The 16,244-nt window shown below is 39.5% G+C and overlaps 1 protein-coding gene across 2 annotated transcripts in view; it reads left to right on the top strand.

The window, feature by feature from the left end:
• The window catches only part of GPC3 (glypican 3), a 413,786-nt gene that overhangs the window by 306,544 nt on the left and 90,998 nt on the right, over positions 1-16,244 (top strand). For both annotated transcript variants that reach the window (XM_087427499.1, XM_004437263.2), the window contains one exon: positions 5,122-5,242. In XM_087427499.1, the coding sequence (XP_087283625.1) occupies positions 5,122-5,242 (121 nt within the window). The remainder of the gene's footprint in view (positions 1-5,121; positions 5,243-16,244) is intronic.

Raw genomic sequence — 16,244 nt, forward strand, 5'->3', positions numbered from 1 at the left:
GGTTCCTTTTCTTTTTATGGCTTTTGCACAGGTTTTTCCCCCCTCCCTCTCCTCCCCCATCCCTGACGAATTACCTGAACAGAAGCATGTTCCCCTTTTCACTTCACAAACAGGGTTATCTTGGTATTATTTCTTGGTATTATGGCACTCATGTTTGTGCTAAACAGATACCAAACTAGATGGGGGAAGGAGAAGACATCACATGTAATGCTTAAGGCTGACACTTGTAACATCACACATAACACGTCCAGTTAAGAAAACTTTAGATTTGGGAGGTAGGAACTTCTCTCTCTTTTTCCTCCTCCTCTGGCCAGTATTCATTACTAGAACCATGTCAAAGCTTTAGGAAAGAAGCCGTTTTCCTGAGAGAGGACAATTAATCTAATTAGAGATGAGTGTTAGTAAGTAGGTAACTCATCGTTAACATCCCCCATGGCCAACAGTGTCCCCATTCCTGACACTCTGAGCAGTCTGTGGATGAGAATTGTGGCTGTGACGGCTCATCCTCATTCAAAGCCTGTCAAGAACCATGAACGCCAGTGGCGCAGAGGGAGAGAGGGGAAATGAAATGCTGAATTAATTAATTAATACAAAGCTACGGAGACAACCCTAGCCAAGTCCCTCTGGGCTCGAAGCTCGGAGAATGCATGTTGCATAAGATTCACCGGGCATTGAGCACAGCATCCTCCTGCATTCATTTTCTGTTGTCCTTAGAGATTTCAGATCGCCTTTGGTGTTTGTCTAGTGGTTTGGTGGTGGTGGATTATTTATTTCTCTAACTTCTACAGCTTATCTCCCCAAAACGCAGCTATTTCACTGAATAGCGATCCTGTCAGATCTCTGTTTGGGAGAAGAAACTCCACACACAAGGATCTCCCCAAGGGCTTTTAAAGGGCAAGCCCGGGAATCTGCTGAGTAGGTAAAGAGCTATTGCTGCAGGCACTGTTGTGAGCCTTGTAGACCATTACAAGTAGCTTGCGAATTGTCTCCTGCAATGCAGCAGTATGGTGAGGAAATGTCCAGTATTTAGTCAGCATGGATTATTTCTAAAGAAGCAATAGTAGCACAGTGGTTAAGAACAGAGGCAGCTGGAGATGGACTCACAAGGTTCAAACTTCAGCTTTGCTCTTGACTAGCTGTGTGACCTTGGGCAAATGACTTCCCTTCTCTGTGGCTCAGTTTCCTCATCTGCAATAAAGGGCTGGTGATAATAGTATCTATCTCATAAGGTTGTTAGGAAGATTAAGTGAGATAGTGCATGTTTTCTTTTTCCTCGGTGCTTGGAATAGTATCTGGCGCAGAGAAAACTCTCAATACTGGCAGCTATTATTATTGTATTATAAGTACTGCGAGGTGCCTGGAGTGGCACAAAAGAGAACTAACCAAGCCTCTACCTTCCAAGACCTCACAGACTATGTGGGCTGGCAAATAGAATGTACATAAAAGCAGCAGAAGCGACCCAGGCCGGCCCCCACAATGCATTTAGATGCAAGGGCAGCAGGTCAGGATGAATGAGAGTGGTTCACAGCGGCCCTCAATTCCATCAGGAGAGAGCTTTAGGCATCTACAGGGAAGGGGAGCGAGAACTTGAATAACGTTTTGCCTCCATTTTGAGAGAAGCTACTCATAATAATGTACATTCATAATCATATTCTCACTGATACACTGTCCTTTTAAAATAGGCAGGTTGGAGTTACCTCACTGAACAGTAGAAAACATATAGGCTGTGTTTAACCTAACAAAGTAGAGATCGTGACCTGATGATAACCATCTGAGGTTTGAAGGAATTCCACGGTGACATTGTATATATTGGCCCAAATATGCATTCCATCTTTAAGCCGGGCCACTAGTGATGGCCAACATAACTCTTACTAACAACAGGATTTCCCACAGGCCCTGAGATATGTATATGAGTGTGCCCTGCTTTTAATTTTTCTTTTCTTTTTTTTTTCTCTTTTGCCTTAAAAAATAACTACTATTTAAATTTCACTCATTAAAAATTAAATGATTATAAAGATTAAAAATGTCGAAGATACAGAGGGACATAAAAGAAAAAAGTAAAACTTCCCCAACATCTTCCCTTACTCTCTGGAAGTAACTGCTATTACATTTTTAAAAAATTTTCGGTGTATATTTGTTTTGTTTTGTTTTATAATTTTATTTATTTATTTTTTCCCCCAAAGCCCCAGTAGATAGTTGTATGTCATAGCTGCACATCCTTCTAATTGCTGTACGTGGGACACAGCCTCAGCATGGCCAGAGAAGCGGTGCGTCGGTGCACGCCCAGGATCGAACCCGGGCCGCCAGCAGCGGAGCGCGCGCACTTAACCGCTAAGCCACGGGGCCGGCCCCTTGGTGTATAGTTGAATGTATATAAAGTGTATGAGATTGAGGGACAGGTATTGAGACATCTAAAAGGATAGCAAGAACACGGAATTTTAAAATAGTGCCACTAAATTTTACTATCTATAGGCGTCAATTGGATCAGTACTTTTGCTTACTGCTTTGCACAGTAAATAAAGGCAAGTTTTTGGTCTAAGCCACAGGCCAGCTCTTCCCAACACTTCTGTAACCAGAAACCATGCTTAATTTACTAGAGTCCTTTGAGGATTTAAATAGCACATGGATGGAGCGGAACAGTGGATGCTATTTCGACTTTCAAAAAGTTTGGCAAGCTTTTAAACCCAAAGCTGTTTTTTAAAAATTGAGTCACCATGGCATTGGGGAGCAGTGTTTAGTCCTGGCTCCTCATCCATGGCTTGGAGATAAGAAACCAAAAAGCAGAGCTAAAGGGGCACTTTTTGGAATGGCAGAAAAGTAGAGCCGCAAAGGATCAGCTGTGGGACTAATTTGATTTAATATTTAAAAATGATTTGAAAGAGGGCATATAGGGCAAAATCAGTAAGTTAGCAGTTGTCTTTACACGATTCCAATGAGGATAATAAACTTCAGGAAGACGTTTGTTTTGTAGGAGTGAGCATAAAAGTGGCCGGCAAGGTTTGATATGAACAAGTCCATGGAAGTGTCTCTAGGGACATATTCCTGAAGTTCATTTCAGAAGATTTACAATGAACCTTACTCTTTATCTGTGCATAGGTCCTCTGCTTCAGGCGTCACTAGGTGTAAAGCAGGGGAAGATGGAGCTTGTGGTATCATCAGGATGGAGATGGCATTTAAACAGACAGCATTATGTGAACATGAAAGAGGAGGCTAGGAGTGAGCTGATTCCCGGCAGATATATAATGAAGAATGTTGCTTTACATTTCTTTAATACAGACCCAAAGGCAATTGGTATTTGATGGTTGGTGACCTGTGTTTTCACTAACTTTTAAAGTTAAATAAGCTGAATACGTTAGGCTACCATTTTATTTTTTTATTATTATTTTTTTTATGAGGAAGATCAGCCCTGAGCTAACATCCCACACCAATCCACCTCTTTTTGCTGAGGAAGACCGACCCTGAGCTAACATCTGATGCCAATCCTCCTCTTTTTGCTGAGGAAGACTGGCCCTGAGCTAACATCTGTGCCCATCTTCCTCTACTTTATATGGGACGCTGCCCCAGCATGGCTGGACAAGCAGTGCATCGGTGCGCACCCGCGATCCGAGCCTGTGAACCCGGGGCCGGGCAGCGGAGCGCACGCGCTTAACCACTTGCACCATCGGGCCAGCCCCAGGCTACCGGCTACCGTTTTAGACGAAATGCAATCAAATGTTCTCTTCAGCTTTACTACAAAATATTTTCCTGTTCAGAGGATGACTTTTAATTTTGAAAGTCAGAACTAGACTTCCTGACCTCCTCTGCTACTATGCATGTTTTTAAAAGCATGTCCTTAATGTTGGCAGATACGTTATATCATGGAAGGAAACACCTAACAGAGTCAGATCATATCTTCTGAAGTTGTAAAATTTTCGGTAACAAAGAGATAATGAGGTCTGCCCTATCCTCCTCACAGTGTGGTTGAGAAGCTCAAATACGCTGAGTGATATGAAACTGCTACATAAAGCGCTGTGCAAAAATACAGTAGTATTAATTATTCAATGCACGTCATAATTTGAGATTAGACATATAAATTGATTAAATTCTAGGAAATTATCCTTTATTGCTATTCATACAAATGTGCAAAGATTGGTATACAAGGATGTTCTTTGCAGCATTGTTTATATTAACAAAATATTAGAAATAACCCAATTGTTCCTCAGTAAGGGATTGGATAAGTAAATTATGATATAGCCATTCAGAGGAATAAGAACAAGGCAGTTATTTATGTTCTGACATGGAACTGTGTCCAAGATATATATTAAGTGATAAAAAGTTGCAAATCAGTATGACTAGTATGATTCCAATTTTGGTTAAAATTATGTTAGTATATGCAAGTGAAAACCCCTAGAAGAATATATATCAAACTGTTAACCCTGGTTCTCTCTTGGAAGGATAGGACAATGGGAGAACTTTTACTTTATGCTTTGTTTATTTCTGTACCATTTGAATTGTTTACAATGAGCATTATTATTTTTGTAATCAAAAATATGAATAAAAGAAATGTGAATTTGCCCTTGACCCGAATACCCTATTGTAATTAGGGGGAAAAAAGTATAGAAAGTCGGGACGAATTTATGCTTTAAGTGGAAGTGGTGGGAGGAGGAAGTGGAGGAATAGGAAGAGGGGAAGAGCATGCAAGAGTCTTTCTCCCTCAGATGAGTAGAAAGCACGCTCAAGCGTTAAGGTCCTCTCTGTGTGCTTCCCTGGCCAAGACCCGGGACCTCCCTTAGCATAGCTCTTACCTCTCTGTGTTGCCATTGGCCTTTACTCTTCTGGACTCCGCACTAGACTGAGAGCACAATGAGGGCAGAGACTTTGTCTGACTTATTCATTGTTGTATCCCCAAGACCTAGAGAAAAAGGATGTTGAATTAATGTTTGTTGACTTTTGAATGAATGTTCTACACTGCAAATAGCCTCTGTCTGGAGTGGTTTACTTTCGCACCACAGGGTCATCCCTTGGTTTAAAAGGCTGAAGAGAGCTTGTGGTTAGCTTGACCGTTGGTGCCAAACACAGCCAGCTTTCACTTTGCTTGAGACTGTCTTGTGACAAACCTTTTCTTTACCTTCACCTTTCCAGATACAGCCAAAAGGCAGCGAGAAATGGAATGAAAAATCAGTTCAACCTCCATGAGCTGAAAATGAAGGGCCCTGAGCCAGTGGTCAGTCAAATTATTGACAAACTGAAGCACATTAACCAGGTATGTGGTACATCCAACAAAAATGCAAATGGCAAAAAAGTGTGGGATGGACGGTGACCACTGTTTCCACTGTAGTCTTGAGCTTTTGAAGAGGCAGTCATTCTTCATTTTCTTCAAATATTCTCTCTGCTAAAGAGGACTTCTGACCCTTTTTTTCACCCCACTTCTAAATTATAAAAATAATATTGTAATATAAGAGAAAGCTTGGAAAATAGAGGAAAAAATACTTCTCACAATCCCCCTACTCTGTCCTCTTTTCATTTTTACATGTTCTTTTCTAATATTTATTCAGAAAATCACCACTCAGACTTTTTACATAATTGGAAGTAAACAAGTGATTTATACTTCTTAAAATTAACACTACCCTGGAAACACTTTTTCATGTTACCACAAATCTTCATATTACTCTTTTTTTGTGGCTGCATAGATTCGTTGAAGTATTCATTATAATTAATCAGCCTGCTCTTGCTGGACATTCAGATTGCTTCAAATTTTTTATCATTGTAAATAAAGCTACCTCTTCATGCATAGTTCTTTCTCCTGATTTTAGATCATTTTCTTAAAATACTGGAGTTATTGGGTTAAAGGATAGGAGAATTTTAATACATGTTTCCAAATTTCTTTCCAATGGGGATGTATCGGCTTTCACTGCCACCAGCAAGATACGAGAGGACCAGCCTCACTGCGCCCTTGCCAACTTCTGACTCACTGCTATGCTCGGAGACACCCACAGATTCCCTTGACCTGTTCACAGAGTTTTTCCTCTTGTAAGGCATTTAGTAACTAAGACACAAATAGAAGTTAGTTGTACCATCTGCTTGTGATTGCTCTGTGGCCACAATAAAAAAAATGCCACCATATACCAGCGTGACAGTGTTCCTGCTCCATGATCCATGGGTGGGGGTTGGCACCACTGACTTCTGTTTGTAGCCTAGGAAGAACTTAATGAAACTAAAATCCTTATGCAAGGACAGAGGTTTCTGTATGAAGACATTGGCCTGATTTTGTTTTTTAATATGAAGTTTAGCGGTGACATTTTTGTGGTTCTTAGAAAATGTTTGAAAGAGCTTTATAATAGTGGTATATCGCACTGCAAATGGCGTTGTGAAAGTATTTACAACATGCTTGAGTGTGACTCCTCCAGTGCCTAATAAAGTGCTCTGCGCTCAGTGAGCACTTAATAAATAGTTGTTACTGCTGCTGATAATGGCAGTATTTGCATAACAGATCCTTCTTTCTGTGAACTCACAACCTCACTAAATTCTAGACAGCCTGGATAGATATAGTATGATTATATCAAAACACATCTCTGGAGGGTTCAGAGCACAATGTAAACCACTTACGGCTGAACTGAGGGCGTGGTATGCTTCACCTGGGGACAATGACAGTATTTGTCCTCTGAATTATTTCCAAATTATCTCAAACCAATTGTATCTGGGTGGCTCCACTCAACTGGCTAGAGCCCAGCACTGGTGAGGCTAAAATCTCAGGGTCCATCACTGTACCCCTAATCCCAAACGAGGAATACTATCAACAGGTCTCTTTGGTCAACAGACTTTAAGGAATACCTACTATGTGCCTAGCCAGGTGCCAGGGAGTTTGAGGATACAAAAGAAGTCTAATCCTCTGTTTTCACAGCTTCGTTGGTGGGGGAAGCACAATCATTAAAAAAGTGCTTAAATAAAGATAAAGGTGGCCTATGATGAAGAGACAGAAGAATGATGCTGTTTATCGGTTTTGGGTAGTTTGCTTAGGCCTAAGATGGGCTAGGCTAGTGTGAGAAGGATTCCAGAGAGGGGCAAGTATTAAGATCCGTGGTAAACAATGAGGAGGTAAAGACAAGCAAGGGAGTGGCAGTCATAAGAAAGATCAGAGAAAGACCTGTGGATGGACCCCCACCTTGGAAAAAGGGATGCATCAGACATGGGCTTCTACATGATCCAACAGTCACTAAAAATATTTATAGCAAGCCCTTTTAACAAAGACTTTGAGTGTTTGATATTAATACCATGGGAGACCAAGTGGTATAGTGGAAAGAATATGGGCTTCGGATCTAGATGGATCTGAACACGGCTGTGGTTCTTACTAGATATATAACCTTGGGCAAATCATTCAACCTCTATGAGCTTTAGTTTTATCTAAAACATCTGTAGTATATAGAGATATCAAAACCTCCCTCACAAGGTTATTGTGAGGATTAGAAATTATGTATATATATCCCCATTATATAAAATTTATATATATTTTATATATATACACATATATAATTGCATGTGCATGACAGACAATAAATGGCAATTAAGATGATTATATTCAGGATTTTCTCTATAGGCAGGACTTGAATTTGAAAGGGAGCAGTGTTCTAGCACTTTGTGCCAGTCTAATTCTGCTCCCCAAGTTTTGTGTGGTTGCAGATCTCTTTGGTGCATCTTTTCTTTTCTCTCCCATATTGTTTCCTTCTTTTCCTTTCCTCTAACTTCCAGCCACAAAAGCTGAAACCACTTCATACGTAGGGAAGTGTATATTACCAGAGTTGGGAAGGTCACCATTCCAATTCCTTTCTCCTACCTCTGCCAGGGATGTATGTGTGAACATTTTTGGTTCCCTTACAAATACCACTGAGCAACCAATTAATTTTCATTGCTAGACCAGTTTTACCTGTTTAAGCTGAGCTGTTAAAATTGGTTGGGCTCCAAACACCCACATTGATTTTTTTCTCATCTGTGTTGCTTTGCATGGCCAAAGCACATTTTTTTTCAGACCTTCAATAAAATTCATATTTTGGCCGTGATTCAATCTGAAAATGAGACACTTTAGAGAAGTCATAAAGAATGTTATGATGATGGTGATGATGTTGTTGATGATAATGATAATGTGTCGTGTTTGTATAGCATTTAACCATATTTCAAAGTGATTTCATGTCCTAAAAATCTCACTGCTTATATTGGAAAAAATATCCAGCCTGGAATTGTATAAGATACAGCACTGTCACAGAATCATTCAAGAACTCCTTGTTACTCTTGAACATTAGTTCATCCTCACTGCCCCCTGGGAAGTAAATGATAAATAATGTTTGTCCCTTTTTTATAGTTAGGGAAACTGAGGCAGAAAGCCATTAAAAGTCTGTGTGGGCACGCTGCCAAAACATCCAGTGATTTCAGTTGAAAATTCAATCAATCATCCAGATGTTGTTTCCTATACACTGCCAAACATCTGGATTCACTGAATTCCTGACTAAATTGACTTAAAGTTTTAGTGGTGGGGAGGTAGAATCAAGTTAACTTGCCCAAGTTCACATGTGAGTGAGTGGTGAAGCCAGGAGTGTAATGTTATTTTCCGAAGTCCCTTGCTTCGTGCTGCATCTATTAAACTACAGTAGGATGCTCCAACATACATGTCTATAAGTACAGAGATACTGCTCTCTATCTGTGCATGTATGTCCATGTGTGTCCATCCAGATGGACTGTAGCTAGGCTATCTATGAGCACATCCGAAAATAACTCTTCACTTTCTTCCATGGAAATTCTCAGCTGCCTCCTTGCAGGTTATGGTAGCTGTTGATAGCACTGGAAATAATGTACTCACTAAGGAAATAAAGTAACATTATTTCCATATTGACAGTCCCATGGTGTAACCTTGAGGGAATGAGTTCAGGGTCAGGCCCAGGCCCCTTTCCTGGGAAGGCCTGCAGGTGTGGACTGTCGTCCCCTCCTCCCTCCAAACTAGAGTTCATGTGTAGCATTCCCACGATTGGAAATTAGGACCTTTTTATTTCCTTTCAGTTTCTCATTTGTGTGAGGATTTATTGTCTTGTGTTAGGAGAGGAATTGAACTCGAGTCCTCACTGTCAGTCCTGGAATTTGCTGGACCATATTGCTTTAAAAAAAAAGTTTTGTTTTTGTTAGTGTTCTGCTCCAAGGCTCCTGCATGGAGAGAAGACCCCACAAATACCAAGAATGATCACAATACATTCTTACCCATATGATAGTAGGGGCCATTTGTCCTCTAACCCGGTTTTGTTGGTAACATTTTCTCTCTCTTTAAGAGTAGCTATGTAGTTAGTGCTAATTTAGCTGTCCCTAAACTGCTATAGAAGTTATTGTTCCCAAGGAAAATCTAGCCGTTTATTGTTTTTCCCCGGTTTCAGTTCAGGTTCAAATGAAATTCCAGAAATTGTTTTCCTGCCTGTTGTAAACAGTTGAAACCAGAGCAGTCAATACCTGCCCATTTGGTGTCGGAGCTTTTCATTCTACGTTGGATAAAGTCCCATCTGTTTGGGATGGTTGGAATGTCCTGCTGAATGGTGGGGGAGTGGACAAGGTGGCTTCTTGAGATTTCTTCCAGCCGTGTGATTCCGTGATTTGTGGCTCAAGGTCAGCCTTTAACCCAGCACCCTCTTGTGAACAAGTCTTGTGACTTTATTCTCTGCTCTGCCACTCTTTTTAAAATACCCTGTTCCCAGGTCACCCGTTTCTACTTTGTAACCTCTCATCTTTTCAGAGATTGTTCTCTTCCCACCAGTCTTCCAGCCTAGGCAGATGGAACTTAAACTTGCCCTTCCCCCCACCCAATTCTTCTGTTCTACTGCCTTGTTCTCATTAGGCTATGAAAACATTCAACTATAAAAACACTTTGCATTTATCACCCGTAAGTTTCCCTCCTCCAGGGCCAGATAGGTGACCTGTGGTCTGATCACGTTAGCCACGTGACTCCATGTGAATGATAATAATTCTGCCATATATTTGCATAGCACAATTCAGTTTCTAAAGCTCTTTCATGTACATTAGATAAGTTGATCTTCACAATGGCTCTGAGAAGCAGGCATTATTACCTACATTTATCAGACGAAGAAACTGTGGGCACTGGAAGACTAAATGACCTACATATAGTAAGTGATAGAACTAGACATAGAAACCAGGGCTACTGATTTCAGTCTCTGTGCTCTTTCCTTCTATTTCTTTAAAGACACAGCACACCTTGCCATGGTTATTAAGATCCCTATATAAAAGAAGTGCAGAAGTACAAATAGCAGAAACGCCTTAATTTGTCTAATGATTTCCAAATCCCTAATATAGTAATTTCTATGATCTGAGCTCTAAAATCAGCAGCAAAGAAAGAATAAGCACATTGTTTCAAATCTCAATTGGGAATATTCTTAGAAAACTAACTACGACACTGTATGGTGTGGAAATTGAGGCACTTCATGATGTGGGTTTGAGTTATAGACAGCAGACAAACTTTCTCTGACCTATCTCCAATTCATAAAATGGTGTTAAATGGTCAAAGAAAATTTTAAAATGTAGAGCAGACAGTGGAAAGTCTCCCCTTGCATCCCCCTCCATAAATACGTGAGGAGTATTTTTAAGATGCCTGGTAGACTACTCTGGTATCAAGAAAAAGACACTAACTTTTGAAATAGAAAGTTAAAATTTTAATAGGTTAATTAGTGAAGTTGTGAAGTGTCAGAGAAGTAGCCAGGACATTCCTTAGCGTGTGATTTTTAAAAAAAAAAAAAATCTTTAAATGAATCTCAGACATGATACAAAACACTCCGAGTAACTTTTTTCATAGTCTTCTCACAATAAAAACAATGAGAATCGTAAAACACTGGTCTAGTCCAATGGTTTCTGGAAAAGCCAACATTGATCTAAGAATTCTAAATAAAAGGAGAAACTTTTTGAGAGTCAAATTTAAATAAAAGGGCTTTCCAAATGGAATTATGTCCCAATGTCTGTCACACTTCTTTACATACAAATAGCATGGCAGAACTCTAGTAGTTGTCATTTCCATATGGATCCAGAATGTGTATGTGTGTGAAAGACAGAGTCTCTACAAGGGCATGTTAACAAGAGCCAACGAATGACTTCTGAGTTACAAAAGGGCAATGTGAGTTGATCTTTAAATACCAGACCTAGACTCTATGGAGCTAAATATTATTTCATGAAGTAAAAAGGATTTAGCTGATGCATTCCAAAACACACTTATCATTAAAAAAATCTTCTGTCATTCTGCTTAATAGCCTGAAAAATAACTACAATGTCTGGTGGCTTTGGGGAGCATGTGTTTTTAATATCTTAATTACTATGTACTGTTTAATAACACTGCACCATGAAGAATTCCCAAGTATTTCATATTAATTTCTCGAAAATGAACTATTTACTATATTTAGAGCATGCAGAATTAAAGGTGCTTAAACTGGGTCATGTAGTTTTGTTCTTGCATATTAAATTAAATTAGTCAAAAATGGAAGATGAGTCAGGAGTGGTGAGCCAAAATGTTGTTGGTAGCAGTGTTGTGGTAATCTTGATTTAGCAATGAAGGGAAATACATTATCTTTTTTCATTGCAGTATTGTACTCTTTCAGAAGGTTTTTTTTTTTAGTTAGAGATACTGGAAGTGTTAGCTATAGAAAGTTCTACATATGAAAAGGGAATTCTATCAAACTATAAAGGCTACCAGGTTTACAAAGTTAGAAATACATTTCCAAAATATCTGTGAAATCCATAGGGTCTCGTATTCTTTTTTTTTATAATTTCATTTATTTATTTTTTTCCCCCTAAGCCCCAGTAGATAGTTGTATGTCATAGCTGCCCATCCTTCTAGTTGCTGTATGTGGGATGCAGCCTCAGCATGGCCGGAGAAATGGTGCGTCGGTGTGCGCCCGGGATCCGAACCCGGGCCGCCAGCAGCGGAGCGCGCACACTTAACCGCTAAGTCACGGGGCCGGCCCTCATATTCTATTTACACTTACCTACTGGCCAAATACAATATTTTTTAAATAAACCATTGCAGATGGTTGTTCACTCCTCCCATAAACTTTGACTATAAGCAGCATATTGGAAGATGCATGTTCAAATACTATTCGAGACAGAGATAACTTTTCACCTAGATATATTTATGAATATTTATCTTGCCTCTGGACTGTCAGCTCCTTAAGTCTGGGATCATGCATATAATTCTGTTTCCTATAGCACCTAACATAGTATCATATACAGAGTAGACACTCGATATATACAATATTTTATAGATTAATTCATTCAAGGAACTCAACCTTTGTGCCCCTCAATTTACTTCTGAATTTAGATTCAATTTAAGGCACTTTTCACATTCAATATCAACCAGTTTCTGTACTAAATGACAGAGTTACGTAAGTACAGAGTTATAGTTAACAGGGGGTTTTAGGTCATAGGGTCCAACCCTCTGATTTTACGGATGAAGAAATTAAAGCTAAGAGATGGAAATGACTTGTCCAAAGTCATATTGCCAGTAAATAACAAAGCTTGGACTGAGAAATGAACAGATCAATATTCTGTAGTGCCATTGCTCTGCTTCCAAAGGCTCTTGTATAATACAAAACGTGCTTGCAAACATGCAAGCCCATTTTCTTATGCAGTACTCCCAATCATAGCAGAAGCCCATACTTAAGCAGTTTGTTTTTGGAACAAAAAGTGGTACAGCATGAGGCATGAACGTGCTAATTATTTATCTCTTATTATGGACATTAACTAGCCATTTGGTCATAACAAGTACACCTCAGTGCCCACCGCCTCATCAAACCCATTGAGCACTTGCACACGGGTCAGGGGGGCGGTCTCTGGTGGGATCACTGAACCAAAAGCGAGCAGAATCAGCAGGACCTGTTGCTCATGGCCTTGTACCCCCTCACAGAACCTGACTTGGGCTTCTGTCCACATTCAGGATCAGTCATCTTTTCACTCTCGTGCTCTGGATCTCAACTCCTCCACCTTCCTGGGAACCCTATAATAATTTATTTAGTGCCTTCTCCCTCCTTCCAGAATGGCAAAATTAGCATCCTATTAGTCAGTGGGCCTATGTGCCAGTTAGCTCAGTTGTTTAGGTGGTGTATTCAGATTGTGTTCCACAGGGAGTAGAGATGTGGGAGAGGTGCTGTGGGGGTTGTTCTGACTCCCCCATTCCTATTTTAACCAGAGCAGCTACATTTTAAAAATCTGCTTTACATATCAGTCTTCTAAGTAAGATTTCACTTAAATACAGGGTTCCAACTGCTAAAACAATAACATAAAATAAAAATCTCAGGGTGCCCTTGAAACTCACATTGAAGGTTTAATCCCATATGAGCCATTTCTTCATTTGAGTGTTCATTCAGTGAATGTACTAATATCTACAACACACAAGGCAGTCACAGAATGCCTTCCAATCCCCACTAGCCACCTCCTAAAACAGATTGTTGGTTAAAATGGGGACTAAATGGGAGAGTGTAAATGGCTTGGTGGAGACATTATTCCTATTGGAAATGATATTCCTATTGGTGGGCCCATGTTCTCGTAGTAGTGAGCCAAAAGTGTCTTCTTTGAAGCTGAAGACCAATGCATCCAAGTTTTCCTTGCCCATCTCATTAGGATTCTGACAAAATCCAATGGGAATAAAGTGCTGAGCTCTTTTGTCTTAAACTAGCTTTTCTATACAGAGCAGACACTTTTGCCCCTGGATGGCAGTCCTGTGTTAATTGACTCAAGCAAATGTTTGGCCTCAGTCATGTATGCCCATGGTTTATTTGAGGCCTAACCTTCAACTGTAAACTTATTGACACATGATCAGGGATGTTTCCATATTCTGTGTGTGCTTAGTGTTAGTCCTTAGTGAAGGTAAAATAACAATAATGGGGTCAATTCTGTATCCCTAACTATATGCTTTTCTTAGATAACAACTACAGTGATTTTTGCATAGCAACTGTTAAGTGGAATATTTCCAGCAGAGCTCTAATTAATGTCCAAAGTGGAAATTACATTATTTTTCGTATGCACTGGATTTTATTGGATAATTTCATAATAGGGTTAAAATATGATCTTATTTGTTTAATTATTTTATCTAGATGTTATTTTCTTCATGGTCCATATTTTTCTGGGTTGTTACATTTCAGATTAATATCTATTCTGTATTATGGGCAAGCAATTGACAAGATCAAAAAAGCTAAGAGAATTACCGTTGTGGTATGTCATAAATAATGAGGCCCTAGTTCGGATCAGTTATATTCCAGGGCACTGAAGAGTCACTTGGTTATTATCATGGTATCACTGTTAGCAAATTTTGAGTCATCACAACAAATAGAAGAAGAGCCAAAAGACTGGAGACAGGCACAAATTTTTACCCTCACCTCTAATAACGGGTGGAAACCACAAATCAGGGAGCCTGATATCATGTGTTAGCAAATAGATTCTTGGAAAGCATGAGCTTTCAGAAGCCCCCATGATGATTTCTGGGAGCCACTGTGGGCTCGCTCAGAACAAAGCAGGCCATTTCCCCTTATGTGTGTGTGTGTCTGTCTGATTTTACTAGATCAGCGAAATGGCACAGACATGATATGTCTAGATTTCAGCAAGATGTTTGACAGAGATTGCTATGATCATTTTTAAACAAGTAACAAGAAATGTTGGCTAAGTAATCATATAGTTCGGTAAATATGTACCTAATTAACCATCATACCTGAAGAGTATTTTCTTAACATATCAATGTCAGCCTGGACAGAGGCTTTTAGCTGTTTGCTTTGTACTTGACACTAATTGCCTAAAGTTTTTATCAGTGACTTGACTGAAGACAGACAAGATATACTTCTAATATTTAGGGACAGCATGAAGCTAGGTGGAGTTAGCTAATATGTAGATAACACAATCAAAATTTAGACATATCTCAGTAGGCTGGAATGGCAGAGAAAACTAGCAAAGTGAAATGTTACAGGGATAGATGTAAAGTATTACCTGTAGCTTCATAAACATGACTGCATAAGCACAGTGAGTGAAACCCAACTTAGTAGTTTGTTTTTCATTCTGATGGAAACAGCACTGAGGAGCAATGAAACCTTCACTGACCCACAAGAATATGGCTCTCAAATACAGTGATCACGTAGCAGCTCTTTTGATGTTGTGGCCATTATTGGAGGGGGGTATATATGTACGTGTGTGTTGGGGTTCGGGAATGGAGGGGCACGGGAGTGAGTCTCGAGAAATATTGTCTATCCTGTTTAAAGATTCAAAAGGACTATTTTGGGATTGTAATGTTCACTACTCCACATGAGTTTTTGTTAAACCAATACTACCTGTTTTCGTTGTAAAGTCTTATTGGTATGCGGTTTAGAGCCATAGTGAGAAATTTGAGAGCCACAGCACTATGTAATCTAGTTTGGGAGAAAGTATAAAGACTTTAGAACCAAACATAGATCTAGGTTTAAGTCCCAGATATGTCACTTTGTAGCTGCCTGGCTTTAGGCCAAAGTATTTAACTTCCTTGTACTCAAGTTTCCTAATCTGTGAAATGGGTACACTGCAATCTATCTTGCACGGTTAGTACAAGGGTTAGAGATAACGCATGTAGTAGATATTTAATAAATTATAGCTACTCCTTTTCTTCACATTTGTTGATGATTCTGTGAAGAGTTAGCATAAGGGGAAGTCAAGACTGACCTTTTAAGTTGCTTGATTCTCTGTGCCTCAATTTATCAATTTCTGGAATGGAGAGACTAAAGTTTTCTAGTTTGAATTGTTGTTTAAATGATTTAAAAATTCTAAATATAATAATCTAAATCCTAAAGATTCTTGGAAAAATATATCTAGGCAACCTTCGACAGATTTTTGAACTATTTAAAGTTTAGTTTGGCTCAAAGTAACTGAATGGAAAATGACGAAGATAAATTTAAAAAATTATATATATGTGAAGGAATGTGTGTTTAAGCCAAGTTCTTCAGATTTTGCCAAGTTCGAACTCTGCCCTAAAGTGGAGGATCTATAAATAGGCAGGCTGCCCATAGAGTACAGCTTAGAGATCTTACCACATGGTCCAGAAGTCCCATTTTAATCTTCAGCCCTACCAGGACCTTTCATGGAAGGATGGTATCAGGTGAAGAGACTTCAGAGCTATAAAGTTCAGGGCAAGTTAATCTGCATTCCTTTTGCATTTTGCTCTCTGGTTGAAGATGGTGAGAGGTTCCTATATTTAAAACCCAACTGACATGATATCCTTATTGGCA

Source organism: Ceratotherium simum, chromosome X (assembly GCF_057802395.1).
Source record: "Ceratotherium simum simum isolate JZ-2026a chromosome X, ASM5780239v1, whole genome shotgun sequence".
NCBI classification, from domain to species: domain Eukaryota; kingdom Metazoa; phylum Chordata; class Mammalia; order Perissodactyla; family Rhinocerotidae; genus Ceratotherium; species Ceratotherium simum.